At 43.7% G+C, this 20,703-nt stretch overlaps 1 protein-coding gene across 2 annotated transcripts in view; it reads left to right on the top strand.

Moving 5' to 3' along the window:
- JAZF1 (JAZF zinc finger 1) overlaps positions 1-20,703 on the top strand; it is a 328,459-nt gene that overhangs the window by 302,867 nt on the left and 4,889 nt on the right. For both annotated transcript variants that reach the window (XM_081283051.1, XM_081283052.1), the window contains exon 4: positions 13,432-13,601. In XM_081283051.1, the coding sequence (XP_081139177.1) occupies positions 13,432-13,601 (170 nt within the window). The remainder of the gene's footprint in view (positions 1-13,431; positions 13,602-20,703) is intronic.

Raw genomic sequence — 20,703 nt, forward strand, 5'->3', positions numbered from 1 at the left:
GTGTGTGTGTGTGTATTTTATTTAAAGACAGGGTCATGCTAAGTTATTGAGGCTGACTGAACTCATGAGTCTCCTGTCTCAGCCTCACAAACTGCTGAGATTACAGGGATGCACCACCACACCCAGCCATCTTTGGTCATTTCTTTCAAGCCCAGATAACTTTTAAATGCTGATTAAAATGATAACATCAACCAGTGCTAATTAGGTATATAACTATGTGCCAGATATCAATCTGGATACTTTATACATATGAAATCACATGGTCTTCACAGTAGCCTCATGGGGTTAATTCTAGTATTCTCATTGTGTAGATGAGGAAGTGGAGCAGAAAGAGGTAGACTAAATGGTCTGAGGCCACCAGATAGACAGAAGAGAACTGGAATCCTCACATGGGAAGCCTCTTCCAGGTCCCTGCTCTTTGTCACAGCACTGTGTGATCTCCAGATAGTTTGGTTTGATTTTCCAGTTATGCTGAATGAAATTCATAGAACGATAAAGCTGTTGTCTGTGTGTATCTTCTCCAGTTGTGATCCCTAATATCATTGTCCTAGTTCATTTATATCTACAAATTGGAGTGTCTATTAAATAAGCAAAATATAAGTATGTATAAGTACAATACATAAATACAAAACGTGTGTATTGCACGCATGTATCTACATGTGCTGGGGTTTGGAGCACCTGGTGCCGGCAGGCTTTGCCACAGCTTTCCTTCATTCCACAAAGGCAAGTCAGGGGGGCCTGCTCAGGTCGGGTACTGTGCAGGTGCTGGAGGAATAACTGTAATCCCTATTCCTCCCCTGGGAACAGGGGAGGCTGATGGAGAAGAGGAGTCAGCAAGCTGCCACTGTGCTTGCCCAGACTCTCCTCCTGCAAAGGCTCTGGCTCCTTCCCTGGGCTGGGCAGCTGCATGTCTCTGAGTCGCATCCAAAGCACTGGCTCCCAGAGGGCCACTCACCCTCATGGGCATCAGCCCTCCCTCATCTGGCTGCAAGGGAAGAGAACCCATTCTGCTGGGCAACCTGACGTCAGACTGGGCAAGGGCCCAGGGCAGCCTGCATGACCATTCTTAATTCAGCAGAACGGCTCCGGGTGATGTGTGGCCATGCCTCAGAATAGGTTCACCCACTTAGAACATAAAGTTGGGCTGTGCTTGAGAACAGTCTCAGAGAATGGGACCCACGCTCAAAAGGATTCTGAATCCATCAAGAACTTTCTCCATACATTCCATCTATTGTAGACACCTGTCACTTTCATATCTGTGACTGGCAGTCTGTAGAGTGTGCCCTGCTGAAGCGTCTGAAGTCATATTAGCACCAGCTTGCCTTCCCAGCAGGTCACAGCTCCTGTCAGGAGGGCTGGTGGGCAGCACCCACTGTACCATTGGCTCCCACCTAATCAGTGCTCACCCTGAATGACCTCTCTTTCTCTGTTAGCCTGCTTTATATCTTAATATTCAAATATCAGAAAGTTGTCTGGTAGTTTTTTTTCCCCTCTGGATGAAATGATTTTTTAGGAATAAGTTCTATAAACTGAGATGCAGATGGTCAAAATAGCAGTAAGATTTTTTTGTTTTACTGCTTCACATATCCAGAATGAACTTGACATTGAGTCACAGAGCTCACATACACACCCCTGAAACAAAGTTTTATGACCACATCTGTACTCTGATACTTCCTATTGCCTTCTGTGCTTTCATTTTTTAAAACACTAGTCATGCCCACATAATCCTCTCTGGGTCATAGTCTGCAGTTTGAATATATACTGCGCTGCCCTTGGAGTGGAAGAGGGTCCCACAAGTGGCCGGTCATTGCAGGAAACCTTTACATTAAACCATGTTGAGTCCTTAACAGCAACTGGAACAGTGAGGGGAAAGAAGTTGGTGTCCCAGACAGGGAGACAGACTGTGGGACTCATGACTGGGGCAAGGTATGGGGGAGGATGTCCCCAAGGTCCCTGTTGTCCTGAAGAAGTGTTGTCATTTCTTGCTGCTCAGGTTCCCCCGCCCCCCGCTCCCTAAAAATATGGGCAGTTTTAGCTCTGAGACGTGAAACATGGGAACAAAGAACGAGCAGCGTTTTCTTGTGCTTCTTGAGCAGCACTTTCTTCTCTGACCAGGGTGGACAGTTTAGTCAGGCCCATTGGCCAGAGAGCCCCACTAGGAGGCAGTAATGGAACCACACTGCACCCAGGGCTTGACCAAACTGCATAGGTGAGAGGCAGGTGCAGAGGGCTGCTTCCGGTTACCCAGGGAGAAAAGGATGAAGAGACATCATAAAGGGAGAAAAGGACCCAGATTTTTTTGGTTGTTTCTTTTTAGCCTTTTTCTTTTTTTTTTCTTCCTGAGAATATGGCTATTTAAATACAGAAATTCTTATTGCTTTGTGGAATTGCTTTGTAGTCTAAATTTCTGAATTTTAGAAGACATTAATTTGAATAGCTTTGGTCTCATGCGTCATAAAGTTAGGGTGACATCTTCCACCTCCCCAATGGAGGATGAAGGAGAGGAGAAAAGTCCCAACCTGCTCCATTAGATACACCAGGAGGGGGATTCCCAGGGTACGCAGGTTTTAGCCAGAGAAGCACAGGTGAGTTTGGTGTGTAGGTGCCCAAGGTAGGCCTTCCTGGGGAGGTGACATCTGAGCTGAGACCACCTGAGATGACTTTTCACAGCTGATGGTGAAAAGCCAGGAGAGGACTGTCCAAGGACAGGGACCACAAATGAAAAGCTCTGCAGGGGAACAAGCGCAGTATTTTTTTTTTAATTTTTTTAGTTGTTGATGGACCTTTATTTCATTAATTTATATGTGGTACTGAGAATCAAACCCAGTGCCTCACGCATGCTAGGCAAGTGCTTTACCACCTAGTCACACCCCGACCCCAAGCTCAGTATTTTACACACACTTGACCTCTACTTCACAGTGGTAAGAAGAGTATCATCAAAGTGACCCTAGTGTGGTGGAAAAGGAGGCACACAAGTATCACAAAAGGGAGGGAAGAAGAATGACAGGGAAGGGAATGAGCATTTAATTAACCATTGGCAGAGGAAATACATTTGAATGTTATTTTGGAATTACAACTTAGAGCGTCTGTTAGTATTAAACTGAAAATGTCCACAGTGAGCTCAGGATCCCCAGGAAAAAGAAGCCCTCACAGCCCTGTCCTGCACACAGCTGCCCTGCCCCACAGCAGGTCTCACATGGGACTGTAGGACCCCACCTCAACACCTAGCTTTTGACCTTGGGCTGTCCCCTACTGAAAGGAAAGAGGCTGACTAGTGCCTAGGGCAGGAGTGATACAGGCAGGGCCTGGAGCTTTGGTCATTGTCAAAGGAGGATGCTTCCAAGATACCCAGGGAACCCCCAGTTGAAGGTGGCAGTTTCCACATACATGTGCTCCTAAAATGACAGGAGGGGAGGGTTAAAAGTTGTAACCCACAAAGACCAAGACCCAGAGGAGAAGCAGCAACAAAAAGCAAGGAACCTGGAAGCAAATGGTTGAGAGGCAACTGTCTTAGCAGGCTGGTGTGAGCGCAGAAGCAAGCTGACTTGTGCCACATAATCCAGAAAGCCTCAAGAATTGGAGCAACATGAGGGTATGTGACATCTTTTGAGCAGTTGAAAATGTTCTAACAAGGATCATGGTAATGGCTGCACTACCCTGAGGGTACAGAAACCAATGACTTGTATGCTTCAAATGGGTGGGTTGTGTAGTTTGTGATGTATCTTAATAAAGCTGATATATACACATATATGTATGTGTATACACACACACACAATTAAGAAGTTGGAACAAGAGATGCCTAGGAATGTGGGGTGTAGGTGAGACTGAAATGAGACCTGGTTGTAAGTCTGTGTTGGGTGTAGCTTCCTTCCTCCCTAATCCCTGCGAGAACAGGTAGATGTTTCTTTCACCTGCAACAAAACACTGGAGATCAAGTCCCTGGAGAGGCTGAACCACAGATGCCAGGCAGAGCCAGGGCCATGGCGTTTCTGAGAACTGGAATGCCAAGAGAAGAAGACTCCATCCCTAGTGGTAGAATCTCCCCACCTCAGGAACCCAGCAGCCCTGGAGAAAAGGCTGCGGATGCCACCAGGGGCAGCCCTACCCAGGTCACTCTGGGGACAGTCTCCACTTGGCAGCCCCGCCCAGCCTATAGCCAGTGGGCTCCTTATGCCTCACCCTGGAAAGACAGCAAGCAGATGGGCAAGGAGCCCCAAGGCCTGAGAACAGCTTCCAGATGCACAGCGTCTCAGACCTACAGAAGAGGGCAAAACAGAGATGGGAGAAACGATGACAGAGCAGGGGACAGGAGAAACACAAGCCTTAACTGAAACTGCCTCCTGGGAGGGGAGGGAGGGAACAGAACCAAATGGGGCCTTGGGAATTGAAATAAAAGCCTCTGTACAAAAGCCAGAGAGGAATGGCTTTAATCTCCCAGAAGGAGGAGACAAGAAAAAAATGTAAGCATAGAAGTATGAAGACTATTAGAGGATTAGTCCAGGAGGTATAAATTTGAATAAAATGAGTTTCCGGAAAGACAGGTAAGAGAGATGAGAGGGAATCATTAACAACAAAATATATATATGAAATTTCCCAGAAATGAAGGGTATAAGCAGCAGGTGAATGGGTCCCCAGCACAGTGTGGAACGGGCAGGGAGGGGCAGTGAGAAGAAGCACATGAGCCTCCCAAGTCATGCGCCTAGGGTGGGGCACTCCAGCAGCCCCAGAAGCTGGATTTGGAGCCCAGAGGTTGAGCCAGGAAAGGAGCAGCCCCTGGGAAGTGCCTGCCAGAGGGAGTTCACCTCCTGTGGACCCAAGCAAGACAGACTCAGCTGCATGGGAGAGGCAGAGAGAACCCCCAGAAGACCTGGAAGGCGATGGTCTGATTGGATCAATAGTGTGGATCGTGTCAGGAGAGTGTCTTTCAGGAAGAAAGCAAGGGGAGGACTGCTTGATGTGTTTAGGCAGATGGAGAGTTTGCCAGTTCCACTGTGTGCACTCAAGGAAGCAGCATGTATGCTGGGTAGGAACACAGGCTGTGGAGCCAGACAGCAGACGGAAGAGCTCTGTCACTTTACACAAGTTACTCTACCTCTCTGAGTGGCTAATCAGTGTAAATCTTACTACCCATCTCAAAGGGTTGTTGTGAGGTCTGAATGAACTGATATCCGGTGCTTCAGTCTGTGCCTGACGTACAATGAGCCCCAAATAAGTGTCTGCGGCTAGATGGTGAGGAGGAGGATAAAGATGAGAGATGAAGACACATGGGCCATAGTGTGGCATCAGTGAACTTCAAGAACAATAAAAACACAATCACAGTTCATTACATGGCTCTGTGTCATCAAAATGCAAACACTGAATACTGTGACACCAAGTTTTATAATGAAACTCTACTGGAAGCGGGCAAAGCAGGAAGTGGCTTGGGAGGATTGAAATTCCGACCTTGCATTTGAGGACATCAGCGGCCATCGAAAACCAGCAGTAGAGGCACATTGTTTAGAAATGGGCGGTAAAGGCCAGGTCAAAGACAGAGGTGCCTGCTGCAGGGAGGGATTCCTCTCCTTCATTACAAGCCTCACAAAAGTGACTTTTTCTGTGTACAAATATAACTGGTTAAAAGAAGGAATTTTATATTAAAAAGACATTCATGAGGAAATGCTGAGAGGACAGAGGAGGTCACCTAAAGTGACCCACCTTGGCCGAGCCGTGGTGATAACTGGTGAGTAGCTGGTAATGAACAGTCTCTGTGGAAATCCGTGAATCCAGAATGACATTTGAAATGGGGAAGGTGATAGAAACTGTGCTGAAAAGTAGCTGTAATATAGAAGTGGTGAAAATTTTGCTGCCTAGGTGGCCTCGTACTCTGAAAAGTGGATTTCTGATTATTAAACACAGGCATCATCATCTCCATCACCATTAGCAGATAGGGAATTGTGAGTGAGCCCCTGTAGTTTTAGAAAAAAAATTAACTGGGGCAAGACTAGGAAAGGGTGGCCAGCAGACTTGGAGGAAGAAGACCCAGAGAGCTCTGAGTACTGGCAAGAGTGGGCTGTGGCTGGGCTGAGGGAACACCTGGTCCCAGGGAGACGTGATCTCCAGTGACCCTTATAATTACACTGAAGGTTGCAAAGTGTCGAGAAAGATGTGAGCTTTGAAAGTCCTGTTTATGAAGAAACAGACCTTGACAAAAGTTCCCCAAATGTCCAGCCCAGGAAATAAACATATGCTCCCCTGCAAAGTATTTTGTTCTGTGTCCTGACCAAGAGTCAGTGGGTCAGTCACCAAGAAATTCCACTTTCTACTGGCCTGAGATCAGCTCCTCTTTTAGGTCTTGCCAGATTCTTGTAACCCCAGGAAGGTCAAACTAAGCATAGAAATAATGAAAAAATCAGATCACTAGAACTAACCTGTAGAATGGTTTGAGTGTAGGTTTTGTAGTCACTGTGAGCATTTGTTTGATCTGTATGTCTTTAAGATATTTTAAAGCTGAAACTGGATGCGGTGGCACATGCCTGTAATCCCAGTGACTTGGGAGGCTGAGGCAGGGGGATTGAAAGTGGAAGGCCATCCTGGGCAACTTTGTGAGATCCTTGCTCAAGTTGGCTGGGGATGTAGCTCAGTGGTAGATCCCCTGGGTTCCAACCCTAGTATCACCTGAATGAATAAATAAGTTATACACACATACTAAATTTAAAGTTTTTAATCAATACTTACATGTATAAGAGCATTTTATTTTTTAAAGTATGTTTTACTATCTAATAGTATCTGAATATTTAGAAATATTTCTTACATAGATTTATAGGTATAAGCATTTAGCATTAAACCAAATACAAATAGTTCTTGAGTTTTCTTTTTTGAAAAAAAATTAGTTCTTCAAATATTAAAGATCCAGGCAACTGGGAATAAGGCATTGGGTTGCTTTTTGCTATGATAAGTCATTGGAGGCTTTTAAGCAGGCAAGTGAAATAATTTTTTTTTAAGATTGTGGGGGGTGTCAAGAAAGGGGGATGTGTAGTCTTGGGTCCCCTTCCATCTGTAAGCATAGTCCCTCATCATTCATTTGACAGACACATGACCATGGGCTTTTAATGTGCAGGCACTGCCCTGGGCAGTATGAGATAATCAAAGATAATGATGAAGGGTCTCTAAGCACCGTAAAAGAAACCGACAGGGTGCAGCAACCACTAGAAAGTGTGAAATCCTAGGGAGATGTTACTTCTGGACTGGAGAACCAGAACTAGTTATAAAGTTAAGGAAAGATGAGAGATTGACATTCCAGGAATGAACTGAGACCCAGCAACAAGGAAGTGAAGAATTTTCCAGGCATTTCCCAGAGCCATTAATGTGGTTTTCATCATAATCGTCTGTTGCCAATTCATTTAGACTAGTGTTGCTCAGCTCCAATAAAGTGGGTCAGCACCAATAAAGCTAATTTATATTGATAAATCTATAAGGTAGAATCTGACACCCCGGGAGAGTTTTAATTTGCTGTCACTGCAGTTACCACTTTTGCATTAATATTAATTTTTGTGTTATAGAAAATGTGGCATATTGGGTTTCTGGGAAAGTTTCACTTATTTTTATCTGTGTGGCACTGTCTTATGACCACGAAGAATGAAAACAGGATTCACTGTCCCCAGAGATAAAGAGCTCAGCAAAGGGGAGGGAGGCAGAGGTTGGAGGAGAGAGGAAGATCTGAAACTGCTCATGGCAAGTGAGAGAGCCAGCAGCAGCCGCAGTGCCTGGCTGGGCTCATGGGCAATGACATGTGCTTGTCCCAGGTGGGCAGTCATGGCCAGGGTTGTGCGCATGCGTGTGTGTGTGTACCTGCACACAAGGAGTTCTACATCACATTGGGGTTTTTTAATGTGATTCACAGTTTGTTGATGTTTTTGTACCAGAGATTGATCAACAGGTGCTTAACCACTGAGCCACATCCCCAGCCCTTTTTTATTTTTTATTTTGAAACAGGGTCTTTCTGAGTTGCTTAGGGCCTCACTAAGTTACTGAGGCTGGCTTAGAACTTGGGATCTTCCTGCCTCAGCCTCCCAAGCCTCTGGGATTACAGGTGTGCGCCATCATGCCCAGCTACAAAACTGACTTTTTATCTTTTAACAGCCAGAAGTTTCTCATTAGTCCTGTAGAATGAAATAGTCTTATCACAGAATCCTATCTACTAGTTTTTCCAGTTTCCCAAAGTGAATGCTGACATGAACCTTTGGGGCCATATCTGAGTCTCCCTCAGCTGCCATTGTGCCCACTCAGGCCTGCACAATGGGGATGGTGAGACTGTGGAGAATAAAACTACAATCCACAAAGGATTAGTGGCTGCCAGTTTTTACATGTGACGTGACAGGTTAAATCACATTTCCTTGTAGAAACTTAGTGAATGTCATTTTTTCATTGACTAATCATATCCAAGACTAAGAAAAACCACTCACAGAGCTCTCTTTGAAAGGCTGGACTGCAGCCTCCCTGCATGGCTGTGTCCCAACTGCCACGTGGACAGCCTACTGCTTCTGCTTCCCATGTGCTCCTGCACCACAGGCCACGGATGGCTTTGAGTGACTCCACCTGGTGTTCAATTTCTTCTCCCCCTGGCACATCTCCAGGCCTCCTTTGTATGTGGGATCTTCATCCCCCTTGTACAGGGGATGTTCCATTTGAAGATAAAGGAGCACAACTCTGGAACCACAATCCTGAGTAGCAGTCTTAGTTGGGCCTTGTTCCAGCCAGGTGATTCGGACACGCCCTTGGCCCTGTGTCCCAGCTCTCCATGCTGTTCAGTCAAGGAGAGAGACTGGTGACCAGGAAGTCACCCTTCCTAGCATCAAGTTTACAGGTAGCCCCAGACCCAAAATGGCAGCGCTTTGTTTCCAGAAATGCCTGTGTAAAATAAAATCAGCTCATTCTTAAACAGCTACAATTTTTATTTTAAAAAGAAAACATACGCACAAATAGGTTTAAGTGTATAGGCAAGTGCCAGAATTTAGGGAGCAGATGGCTTAAAGCAAAAGGAAGACCAACTAAAAAGCAGGCGTTTAGTCTACCATGCCATATACATGTTCCTCAAGTCTTCATATTCTGCCCATTTGTGTGCTAAAGACTAATGGGGTGCCAGGCACAGTGGCACACACCTGGAATGCCTGCAGCTCAGGAGGCTAAGGAAGGGAGCATCTTGAGTTCAAAGCCAGCCTCAGCAACTTTGCGAGGCCCAAAGCAACTCAGCAAGACCCTGTCTCAAAATACAAAAAAGGTCTGGGGATGTGGCTTGGTGGTTGAGTGCCCCTGGGTTCAATACCTGGTACAAAAATAAGTAAATAAATAATAGACTAATGAAGCATATGGGAGAACTAGGGTTAAACCAGACCCTCAAAGCCATGGAGATTTGTAATTGGAGCATCAACAACACAAACAATAATCATCCTATTAAAAATGAACATTGGGCTGAATCCCCACAGTGGTATTTATGTAGCCTCATCTCAACCTGCATATCCCTCAGCTGACTGTGATGTGCCCCATGTGACCCTGCAGCTGGCCTGGAAGAAGGTGGCCCCAAAGTGAGGTGTAGGAATGTGACATATTAAATCTTTATATTGCTTTTACTAATACACATATTAATATACTTATTTTATTTTCACCACTTTGTATTTGTTTTATATGGCAATATATGAGTACATACACTTACGGCATTTATACTAAAAATATTCACAGACTCATACTTGGGGTTGTGCTCATGACTTTTTTTATTGACCAGGATATTATAGGGAGACCATTGTTAGGCGAAACAGCCTTGCTCCCTCCTGTATTCCTGAATGGGTGAGGAGTTCCCAGGTAGAATCCAGGGATTGCGGAGAATTTTATCATTCTGGAGTGAGTCTGGAGATAGCAGATGAAGCAGACATTGAAGATGAGTGAGGCTGGGATTTATTTTCCTCTTTTGGAAAATTGGGAAATTAAAGCAAAGTAGAGAGAAAATTGTTCAGACATTTTTATAACTCAGTATGTGACTTTATCATCATGAGGTCAGTTGTTTCTAGCGTTCTAAGATGTTTGAAAGGAGACTGAGAACAGGTGGTTTTGGTCTCAAACTTTTCTGCAGGACAGCTGTGGCCTCTAGTGGCAGATGCTCCAGGAGGGGGCACTGAATGGACACCAGCATGTGAGCACAGGTGACTTAATTAAGAGCCACTGCAGCTTCTCTGTGCCCACAGTAGGCCCTCTGGCTGCTGCAAGGAGAAATTGCTGCTTCAGGCAGTTGGCAATTCTGTTTGATAAAAGGGTGGCAACTGGGTTATAGGAAGGCAAATTCAAGGAGACACCCTACATATTCCTCTGGTTTTAAAATGTGGCTGTTCTCAAGAAAAGTCAGAACAGTAAACGGCATAATAAAACTGCTCATTTGATATTTTTCTTATTTCTATATCAAACATTTTCTTAATGCCATGTCTCAGGCATTGTTTGAAGTACTTTTAAAGACAGGAACTCAATAATCTTAAGGGTGGGTACTGTTTTTAGCCCATTTTGCAGATAAGGTGTCTGAAGCTCAGAGAGGTGGTGTCACTTGCTTGTGTTCACACAACTTCAGTGGTAGCAATGGGGCTCCCGTGTGCACTCAGGCTCCTGCCTGTGCCTCCAGCCTGGTATCTGTGACCTCACTGAAATGGGATGTGGGGGTATGCTTTGCTCCACCTGCACTGAAGAGTCAAAGCAGTTTTGTCCTTTTTTGTTTTTGTTTTTAATTGGTGCATTACAGTTTTACACAACAGTGGGAATCATTGTTACAAATTCACACCGTATCTTTTTTTTTTAATTGGAGCATTATAATTTTACATAATAGTGGGAATTGTTGTTACAAATTCACAGTGTATTTTATCTTGTATAGGGACTCCCAACCCTTTCAGAACTATTATTTTAATTTAGTTTCAAAAGACACTTTTCTAAAAATATTATTTTATATGTATTACAAAAATGATTTTCTTTTATTGTCTTCCATTTGCTGAGCACTGTGAGGCTCTATAGACATGAATTCTAATCTTTAAATCTGCCAGGAAGATATCTGCATCCATTTCATTGAGGAGAAAGTAGAAGCCCAGCAGGCTGTCCCTTGGCTGATGAAAGCCAACGCAGGAACCCAGGTCTGCAGCTGCTCTTCTTTGTTCTGAAACTATAAATGGGTCCATCTTGAGCGCCATGTAAGGGCATCGATTAGTTTCACCCGGTACCCTGAGATCCCTTTGGTGTGCCAGTGACTAGGGGCATGTATCCTGGTTTGCTGGAGACACTGTGGATTTATGCCTGCTGTCACAGCACTACCATTGGCTCTCAAAGACCCAGCTTGGACCATTAGTCATGTGGCCCCTGCTGCCCAGCTCAGGGCTGTACACCATGTGGTTTCCAGGCGACTGTGTACACAGCAGCAAGCCTCAGGGGCTGGTCCCTTTTGATCCAGTAAAGTTTTGAAGTTTTATCTTCTGCTGGGCTTCATTAGCCCTCAGTTGGTCTGAGGTTCCCCACTCGCCCCCCCACTTGTAAATGTTGCGTGGTTCTTGGTATTCAGGTTAACAAATTAGCCCAATTAGATGGGTAAATTAGTCCTTCTAACTTTCTGAAGTCCCGCTGGAAGAGCTTTGGGAAATAGCATTTATAGTTTTCTAACAAGCAATTTAAAGACACCAGCATGTGGCATTTGTTTAAGAGTAAAGTGTCTTAAACAAAACCGTACTCAGAAACAGATTTTAGCATTTGCTCTCCGACGGACAGGGCAGGCTACGACAGGGTGGTACCCTTGTGTTATTTGACATGAGCATTTCCAAGCTGGCTAATTTGGGGAGCCTACATTCAAGTACAGCAGGGTCTGACCCACATTTATTCTAAAGCCTCATTTTTGCCAAAATGTTGGTGGGGGAATTGTTTTTGTGCCCCCTGAGATTTCTAGCAGTCTTCAGAAACAGTCTCAATTCTACCTGAGTGTAGAGGGTGAATAACCAGCAACTTGCAGGAAGTTGAGAGTGATCCCCTCAGAGAAGGCTCAACAGTTTCTGGTGTTAGGGGCCAAGAAGCAACATGGGAAAAAGTGACATCCCTTAAAAGCTTGTTGAGAATTCATAAACATTTTAACCTCATGGGGGCTCAGTTTCCTTTGTGTATATAATAGTGACGGTAATCCCTACCTCATAGGGTTACTGGAAGATTAAATGAGATAATGCATATAATGTGCCTGAAACATAATAGGCACTCAATAAATTTAAGGTCCTTTCCTTCCTTCCTGAATCCTTTCAATTTTTAGCCTCGGATGTCGGCATCCCTTTTCCTGGCTCAACTGCTCTTCAAACAATCTTATTAATGCCTATTAAAATGAAACCCAATAAAAGTGCCAATATTTGGTGTTGAAATAATTGATGTAGCAGAGTGAGCCTGTGAAGCATCCAAGCAGGCCCCTGGTGCAATTTAGCCTCACACCTGGGGGATGAATTTCACAACTGTAATTGCTACCATATAATTCTTATTAATGTTGTGCTATAATTCCTATTTATTCCACAGGGCTTGTAAATGCATTAGGACTTGTCAGCATATTATTTTACACTGTTTATGATCTGTAGAATTATGTCCTTCAGGGTTGTATTGTGCAAAAGCACAAAATAAATTGTGTCAGGCCTCATTTAAAAAGAGCAAAAAGTGATGGCTTGTCAAGGTAGTTCTCCGCCCCTGCTCTCCTGGATAGGAATCGTGAAAGTAGATTCTTATTCAATTCTTAGCAGAGACTTTACCTTTTGGAGTATGAGTATCCTCTTCCTGTGTGAGCCATATAACTGTGTTGGGTCAACCCTGCCAGGTAGTGTGTGTAGCCGAAAGGTAGATAAGTGTGTAGGGAATCGTCCATCTTCCAGAAGCCAGACCTGCATACCCTTCTTACATCTTAACCTCAGAGCTCCTGACATTTCTGCCCACCTTGTTGTAACCCTCTTTCAGTGCCAAAAGTGCTCTTCATCTTCCCGGCTCAAATCTATAAAGCAAAGTTCTGAAATTTATTTCCATTGAAGTGTAAGTACCTTAAAAGTACAAAATGCAACCCTCTCCCACAGCTGTTTGCATTTACTAGGCTACTAAATCATAAAACTAAAGGGACATCAGGCGCTATGTTGCAAGTGTGTTGAAAGGAATCTGCCATAGTTGGTTATTTCTGTTCTGGGCCCTCCCGGTGCCTTTGCAGCCACAGGTTGGCCTGCCATAGAATAAAGTTCTTGCTCAGCCTGTTCCTAGCTTTAACCTTTTATCCTCACAGGACTGTATCAGGGAATAACTGCTGTCCCTCCGGGCCTGCAGTCACAGCTGCCTTGCCCTGCCAGTCTTCCTGGCCCAGGAAGCTGGGGCCAACCTGTGGTGAGGGACCATTCCTGACAGCCCTTGCTCTTTTCTTTGCTCCTGCAGGCAGTGAGTACGACGAGGAGGAGGTGGACTATGAGGAATCTGACAGCGATGAGTCCTGGACCACGGAGAGCGCCATCAGCTCAGAAGCCATCCTCAGTTCCATGTGCATGAATGGAGGAGAAGAGAAGCCTTTTGCCTGCCCGGTTCCTGGATGTAAAAAGAGATACAAGGTAAAGGAGGTGCAGCTTCACCTGGCATAACAGCGTGGCAACACACAGCCGCCTTTTTTATCCTGTGCGTTGCTGGGCAGATGGCCACAATACATGTGCACACAAGGCTGCCCTCTGGTGAATGCTGGCAGGGGCTCAGGATCTTTGGTGGGGTATTTTTCCCCTTTCATCAACCTATCTGGAAACTAGAGGTCAAAGAGATCTTCTGTAAGATGATCATGCCTATAAGTCTCCAAATTCATATGTCATCTTGGAGCCTAACAGTATCAAATGTGGAAGCTGAGGACAGCTCAGTGGTTGAGCCTGACCCTGGGTTCCATCCCCAACACAGAAAAGAAAAAAAAAATAGCAAGTGTATCCATCTATTCATTTGCCAAACACCTTCCCCAATAGATGGCTCTCTGGGTGGCTCACAGAGGCCACTTTTGAAGTCATAAAAGCCCCAGAAGGCTCACAGACCTTTTGGAAAAGGTGGCAGGGTATTCACCTTCCAGTTGAGGCCATTCTTGCTGCCTTCCAAATGGTATGAAAGGGGATGGGGGGAAAAAGTGCTTTTTTTTCCCCTCACCAAACCACCCACTTCACCTTGAGCCTCCACCTTTCCACCTGTCTCTCTGCAGGTCTGACTCTGGGTGTCATGGGCAGCCAGAGGTGCTAACTTTTCTATTAAGAAAACTCAGAGGGACAAAGCAGTATTCAAAAAAGAAATGTGTAGCATTCAAGTGTGAGTCCAGAGAGCATTTAGCTAAAGAAAACTGCAAACTTTACTACAAGGTGTATTTTAAAATACAACCATGAAATAGAAATATAAAAATCAGAAGCATACCTGGTGTACTTAATGACATGCTAATTTACCTATGGCTCAGCAGATTGATTAAAAAAAAAGACTTGAAAGACAGAAGCACTTCTTACATTAAATGTTTCTGAACACTTAAAAAATAAAATCCATTTCAGTACTTTTTATCCCAGCTACTGATAGAAAAGCATAAACACAAATGCATCACATACCTAGGTTGTCTGAAATTTTGCCTGATCCAGGTACTGTTAGAATTTTATCGAGCAAAGTCAAGATGCTCTTTGTTTAAACTAAAATGCAAACCCCAGGATGGAGATGTGAGAACCCTACCACAGATTCCTTGAGAGATGCTGCCTTCAGGTCAGCGTGTCTCAAAACGTGTGTACATCTTCTATGCCAGGAGGCATGAATTGTATCCTGCCTACCCTGGATGCCCACTGTCTCCATGTCAGCTATTCTTCCTCACTTGCCATCTTCCTTGCTCAAGTGCCTTAACGTTGTTGAAGCAATGTCTCATGTTAAAAGAGGGTGAAGTAATAAATTGTGGTGAAACTGACCAAAAAAAAAAAAAAGTACTTATAAACTACCCCCTTTATTCTGTCCAGCAGAGTGAGTCATTCTCTCCCAGCTCTAGCATCATTTTCCTTTTCTTGTTCACATGCTTTCCCCCCAGTCGTTTCTATTTTCTTTGTCATTATCTTTTGTTTTTATTCTTTTGGGTTTCTAGCAGCTTACTCCTTCAGTTGCCTGGGTTAGTGAGGACTAGAATTCTCAAAGCCAAAAGAAAATTTAGTGAACCTCAGCCTGCAAAGGCTGCCATTAACTGTCAGATGACATGGGTGGCAATTAGTTTTCCTGATTCCCTGAGGGAAGTGTTTCCTTTTCTGAGTCAGAATGCAGGGTAAGAATACTCAGGTGGAGAACTAACGCGTAACTAGTACTCCTAACCATATGCTTAAGATAAGCATTGTTGTAATCCCTAAAAACTTCAGTTCGGCTCTGGGAGTTACTGGCTGTGGGGCAGTGCTGTTCTCGAATAAGGTATTAATTATTTCATCTTGTGTGTTGCCTGACTATTGGTTTTGGTATTGTTGAGGGGTGGGTGGTAGTGAGCTAATGTATGATGAAGTCAGGCAGAATGCAGAAGTGCTTTTTTTTTTTTTTTTTTTAATTCCTGAGGCAAGTCACACTTTTTAAATTCCTTGTCCCTTGCTTACCCAGAGTCTCTTACTAGTTTAGTCTCTTGGATACTGACTCGGGACCAGTTCTTCTCATGTCATTGGCATTTACACAGTTGAGAGACAATGCGTATCTAACTTCCCAAATCTCAGGGTAGGAAGTAGGAGAGGGAGCCTGCAAAAGGGCCAAGTCTCTGCATTTTCCCCCAGGTTACTTCCTATGCCTAGTTTATTTTGTAGTAGAAGAAAAATACCCTTTTTCCTCAACCCTAAGTTCTTAGTTGTAACAGATCCCTGTAACAAGGCAGGCTAGCGAGAAAAGCAAACGGAAGTTTATTCATGGGAAATACCCAGGGGATGAGTGAGTACTTTTTAAAAAGATAGCTTTGAGTTCTAGCTCGGGTATTATCTTCAACAAAGAAGAGTGAAGTTTTAGAGAAGAGACAAGTCTTTGTGGAAACTTATGAAAAGGCAAAGAAATGGCCAATAAGAGCTAGTTAATAAAGCTTGTTAGGATAAATGCCGCAGGTGCTATCTCCAGGCCTAGAAGTCCAGGCCTTGTCTACAGTGGTTGACATTTGTTCCCCTTGGAAGAGAGGGAAGGTAGAATATTTTTTTTTGTTTTTGTTTTTGTTAAAGTATATCCTGTTTGGGGTAGAGGGAGAGCAGGGTGCTTTCCTGTACCATCTGTATAATATCCTTCAGCTCAATAGTCCTTACTGGATGAGGCATGTTTGGGGTGACACTTTGTGGTCTCCCACAGCTTCCTTTCTGTTAGTATCTCTCATTTTAATTCTGCCCCTCAAGAAAATGGGAACAGCAGAGAAATGCCATCTGCTCTGGATTTTGCCCATCTCCCAGACTCCCACCTGAAGACTGGGTGCTCATCCTCTGCCCCCTTGCCAAGTCCTCTGGTGCTGCTGGCTGTCAAATTACAGCTCACAGTCCTCTCAGCACCAGCACGGGTCTTGGCTATGACAGATCACCTGAGGACCAAAGAATAGCGGTATAGTGTTTGGGGAAGAGACAAACAGTGGACCCTTGCTGGCCACTGGAAGCCCAATGTGGTGGTGCGACTCATTCTTACAAATATGTCCCAGATGTTTCAGGATGGCGGTGTTGACCCCACTTTGGTGCTGTTCCCATTTCTCTGCTGACTTCGGACCAGAGAGTGCAGACACCCCACCTCTCCTTTGGAAAATGTATAAAAAAATGTGTGGAAGTGCTTTGAGGAATTTTCCTCTTGATAATTTTTATGTCCTAGTGATGAGGACTAAATAGGTTTTCTAACTTTTAAGAAATATAAAGCAGAACATGTCCCCCCACCTATTTCTGTGCTGCATAGAGTATGCTGGTTGTTTCAGCAAGAGAAATAAGGACAGACTGACCTTTGCCACCTAAAATAAAGTAGGGCAACTCTGTAGCTTGGGGTTTTTCCACAAGAGGGCATGTTAGTCTTTACTTCCCTGCCTGGATGGAACCAAGTCCCCTAAAGAGCCCATCAGAAGCCCTGCGGGGAGTGTAACTGGATAGCAACTTGGCAGCAAATAATAACTGGAGCTTTAAAAATGTTTAATACCTTTAGCTCCCTAAATCTTTTAGAAATTGATTCTGGGCCGGGGTGTAGCTCAGTGGTACAATGATTGCCTAAAACATGCCAGGGCCTGGTACAATGCTCAGAACCATAAAATTTAAACAATTACTTTATGAATGCTATCAACAAAGATTGATGTACAAGAGAGTGTTTATCACTTAAAGTCAGAACAAATTTGGGAAGTACTAATCTTCTAACAGAATTCCGCCATCCCCAGCACCACTAACAAAAGAACTAACGAAAATACTCTGCCAATAAAAAAATCTGTTTTCAAGAAATATTTAGTGATAAGGGAATGCTTACAAAATAACATTGTGGTAAAAAGAGGTGCTACATTTGTTAAATTGATATGTACACACAGATATACAAGTACACTGAAAAAATACTGAAATTTTTCTTTTTCATGCTTTCCTATTATTTTCTAAACTTTTACTTCATATTTGTCCTAATCATCAGGAGCAGACAGACATGATCTTTTCTAGAAACCTGCCTCACTCACCTGCACATCTATTGCCATCCTACCTTGGGGGGCTGGTGGAATGTTGCCAGACTGTTACAAGGGGTTTCACTTTTAACCACCACTCTCTCTGCAGCTGATCTTTTCTCACATCCCCTTCTCCCCAATCCCCAACTTCATCTTCTCCTTTATGTAGAAGATCAAGGCCCTTGAGAACTGAAAGTTATGTCTTTCCTATTTAGGGCACTTGTCAAAATTATGCATAAGCCTGAGTACTAACAACAAATTTCAAACACAGAGGAAGACAGGATAGCTCAGCTTAGTGTCTTGACTTTAGGTTTCATGATTTAGAGTGGAATTTTTGGAATAGCCTCTAAACTGCTTGTTGTCCATAGTAAGGACAGGTAGGTCCTGATGGCAGAAAATCCACCCAGGTCCTCAATTATCCTCCTGTCCTACCCTTTTCCTTCACACTTGTGAACTTGCTAAATCACAGTAACAAAGGAATGGTTATGGTAGGTTCTTTGGCCAACCCTGGAAATAGCAAGTTCCCAAATGTCCAATTGATTGGCTTCCTGATTCTTCCAGTGATAATGGCAACATATAGGATTGCTGTCTTCCTGTCACACAGCCAGACCACAGCAGAGTTTACACTCAAGCTGGTTAGAAGCCACGGAGCCTGCTGGCCTTGTCTGACTCCTGTACAACTCTGGATCTGTTTTCCCCGTGGACTAGCTTTAGCAATTTCTGGTTTCAAACCTCCCCAAACCTAATTAATCATGAAAACACAGACCTGGATGGAATTGTCTAGGCCCTGCTGCTTCACTATGCCTTTTTGCTTCATGGTTAATGCTCTTTAGTTTCCTTTGACAAGCTGTGAATAATAGCGGGCACAAGGTTAGCTAGATTACTAATGATCCATCTTACAAAAAGAAGGAAATGAAATGTTTAGTAACCCTTAACCACAGAAAAGGCCCTGACTAGAGGTCATACCATTCCACTGTTACTGTGATTTACCAAGTTCACAAGTGTCTATGGGATACCATTATCACAAATGTTGGTACAGGTCAAATCAGACTATTCTTAAGAGTTCATCCATCCATTCACACATAGGCAATGGGAAGAGCGCCTCTAAAAAGTCACTGAAGCTTCTAACTGCACCAATCCTGAAAAGAGTCTGATCTTTCAAAAATATTAATAATGTAAATAATGACAGGCAACTTGCAAATTAAATGCTCAATGAGTATTCATTGAACTGACAAACAGGATAATCACAAGCAGGCATATACCCATGTCTACCATTTGTTAGCCAAGGGATGACTTTCTACCAGTCTTTTTAAAAATCTATTTATTTATTCTAATTTGTTATATATGACAGCAGAATGCATTTCAATTCATAGTATACATATAGAGCACAATTTTTCATTTCTGTGGTTGTACACAAAGTAGAGTTGCACCATTCTTATCTTCATATGTGTACATGGGGTAATGATCCATGTCATTCCACCATCTTTCTTACCCATCCCCTCCCTCCCCTTGCCCTAAATTTCCTCCATTACTCCCATTCCCCCCTCTCCATTTCATAATGGATCAAAATCCTCACATCAGAGAAAAGCATTCAGCATTTGGTTTTGGGGGATTGGCTTACCTCACTTAGCATAATATTCTCCAGCTTCATCCATTTAACTGCAAATGCCATGATTTTATTCTCTTAATGCTGAGTAAAATTCCACTGGGTTATATAACACAGTTTCTTTATCCATTGATCTCCTGAAGGGCATCTAGGTTGGTTCCACAATTTAGCTATTGTGAATTGTGCTGCTATAAACATTGATGTGGCTGTGTCCCTGTAGTATGCTATTTTTAAGTCCTTTGGGTATAGACGGTGGAGAGGGATAGCTGGGACAAATGGTGGTTCCATTCCCAATTTCCCAAGAGATTTCCATACTGCTTTCCATATTGGCTGCACCAATTTGCAATCCCACCACCAGTGTATGAGTGTACCTTTTCCCCCATGTCCTCGCCAACACTTATTGTTGTTTGTCTTCATAATAGCTGCCATTCTAACTGGAGTGAGATGAAATCTTTGAGTGGTTTTGATTTGCATTTCTCTAATTCCTACTAGTGATGATGGACATTTTTTTCATATATTTGTCGATTGATTGTATATCCTCTTCTGGGAAGCGTCTGTTCAGGTCCTTGGCCCATTTATTGATTAGGTTATTTGTTTTTTTGGTGCTTAGCTTTTTGAGTTCTTGATTAGTGCTGAATCTGATGTGTGAGGGGTAAAGATTTGCTCCCTATATGTAGGCTCTCTATTCACCTAATTGTTTCTTTGGCTGAGAAGCAGCTTTTTAATTTGAACCCATCTCATTTATTGATTCTTGATTTTATTTCTTTTGCTATAGGAGTCTTACAAAAGGAAGTTAGGGCCTAATCTGACATGATGAAGATTTGGGCCTACTTTTTCTTCTATTAGGTGCAGGGTCTCTGGTTTAATTCCTTGGTCCTTGATCTACTTAGAGTTTTGTACATTTAGAGATAGGGGCTTAATTTCATTTTGTTGCATATTCTACCACTTTTTTTTTTAATGGTCATAAAAGTATCACTGTATTGTTCGCCCCTCCTTCTCAAAAGGCGTGTGCGCGCACTCTCACACAACTTCAAAAATTTACCTCCCAGAGTACTATAAATTGGTTGTTCTGGCTAGGTAGTTCTTGTTGAAGTTGCAGTAAAACTTCATCTGAAGGCTCAACCCAGTTGGATACACAAATTGGCTTCTTCATTCACATGCCTGTGCCTCACCTGGGGAGGGGTCTAGAACAGCTGGGGCCATCAGGACACATCTAACCATGTTAGGTCGGTCTGTCTGATTATGGCTCTTGGACAAGACTGGAAAGGTGCTTCCTCACTGTGAAAAAGGATGGATGCAGGGAGGACAAGGGATGAAGGTACAGACAGCCCAAGCCACATGTTTGGACAGAGGCTGGTGTCCTTCTAATCTAGCTTTTTGGACAACCTTGAGACTCTGAAGACAGTCCTGTGGTGGCTATTTGGCACCTCTGGGTTCAACAAGT

This window comes from Spermophilus citellus (genome assembly GCF_964194105.1).
Source record: "Spermophilus citellus genome assembly, chromosome: 3".
Lineage (NCBI taxonomy): Eukaryota > Metazoa > Chordata > Mammalia > Rodentia > Sciuridae > Spermophilus > Spermophilus citellus.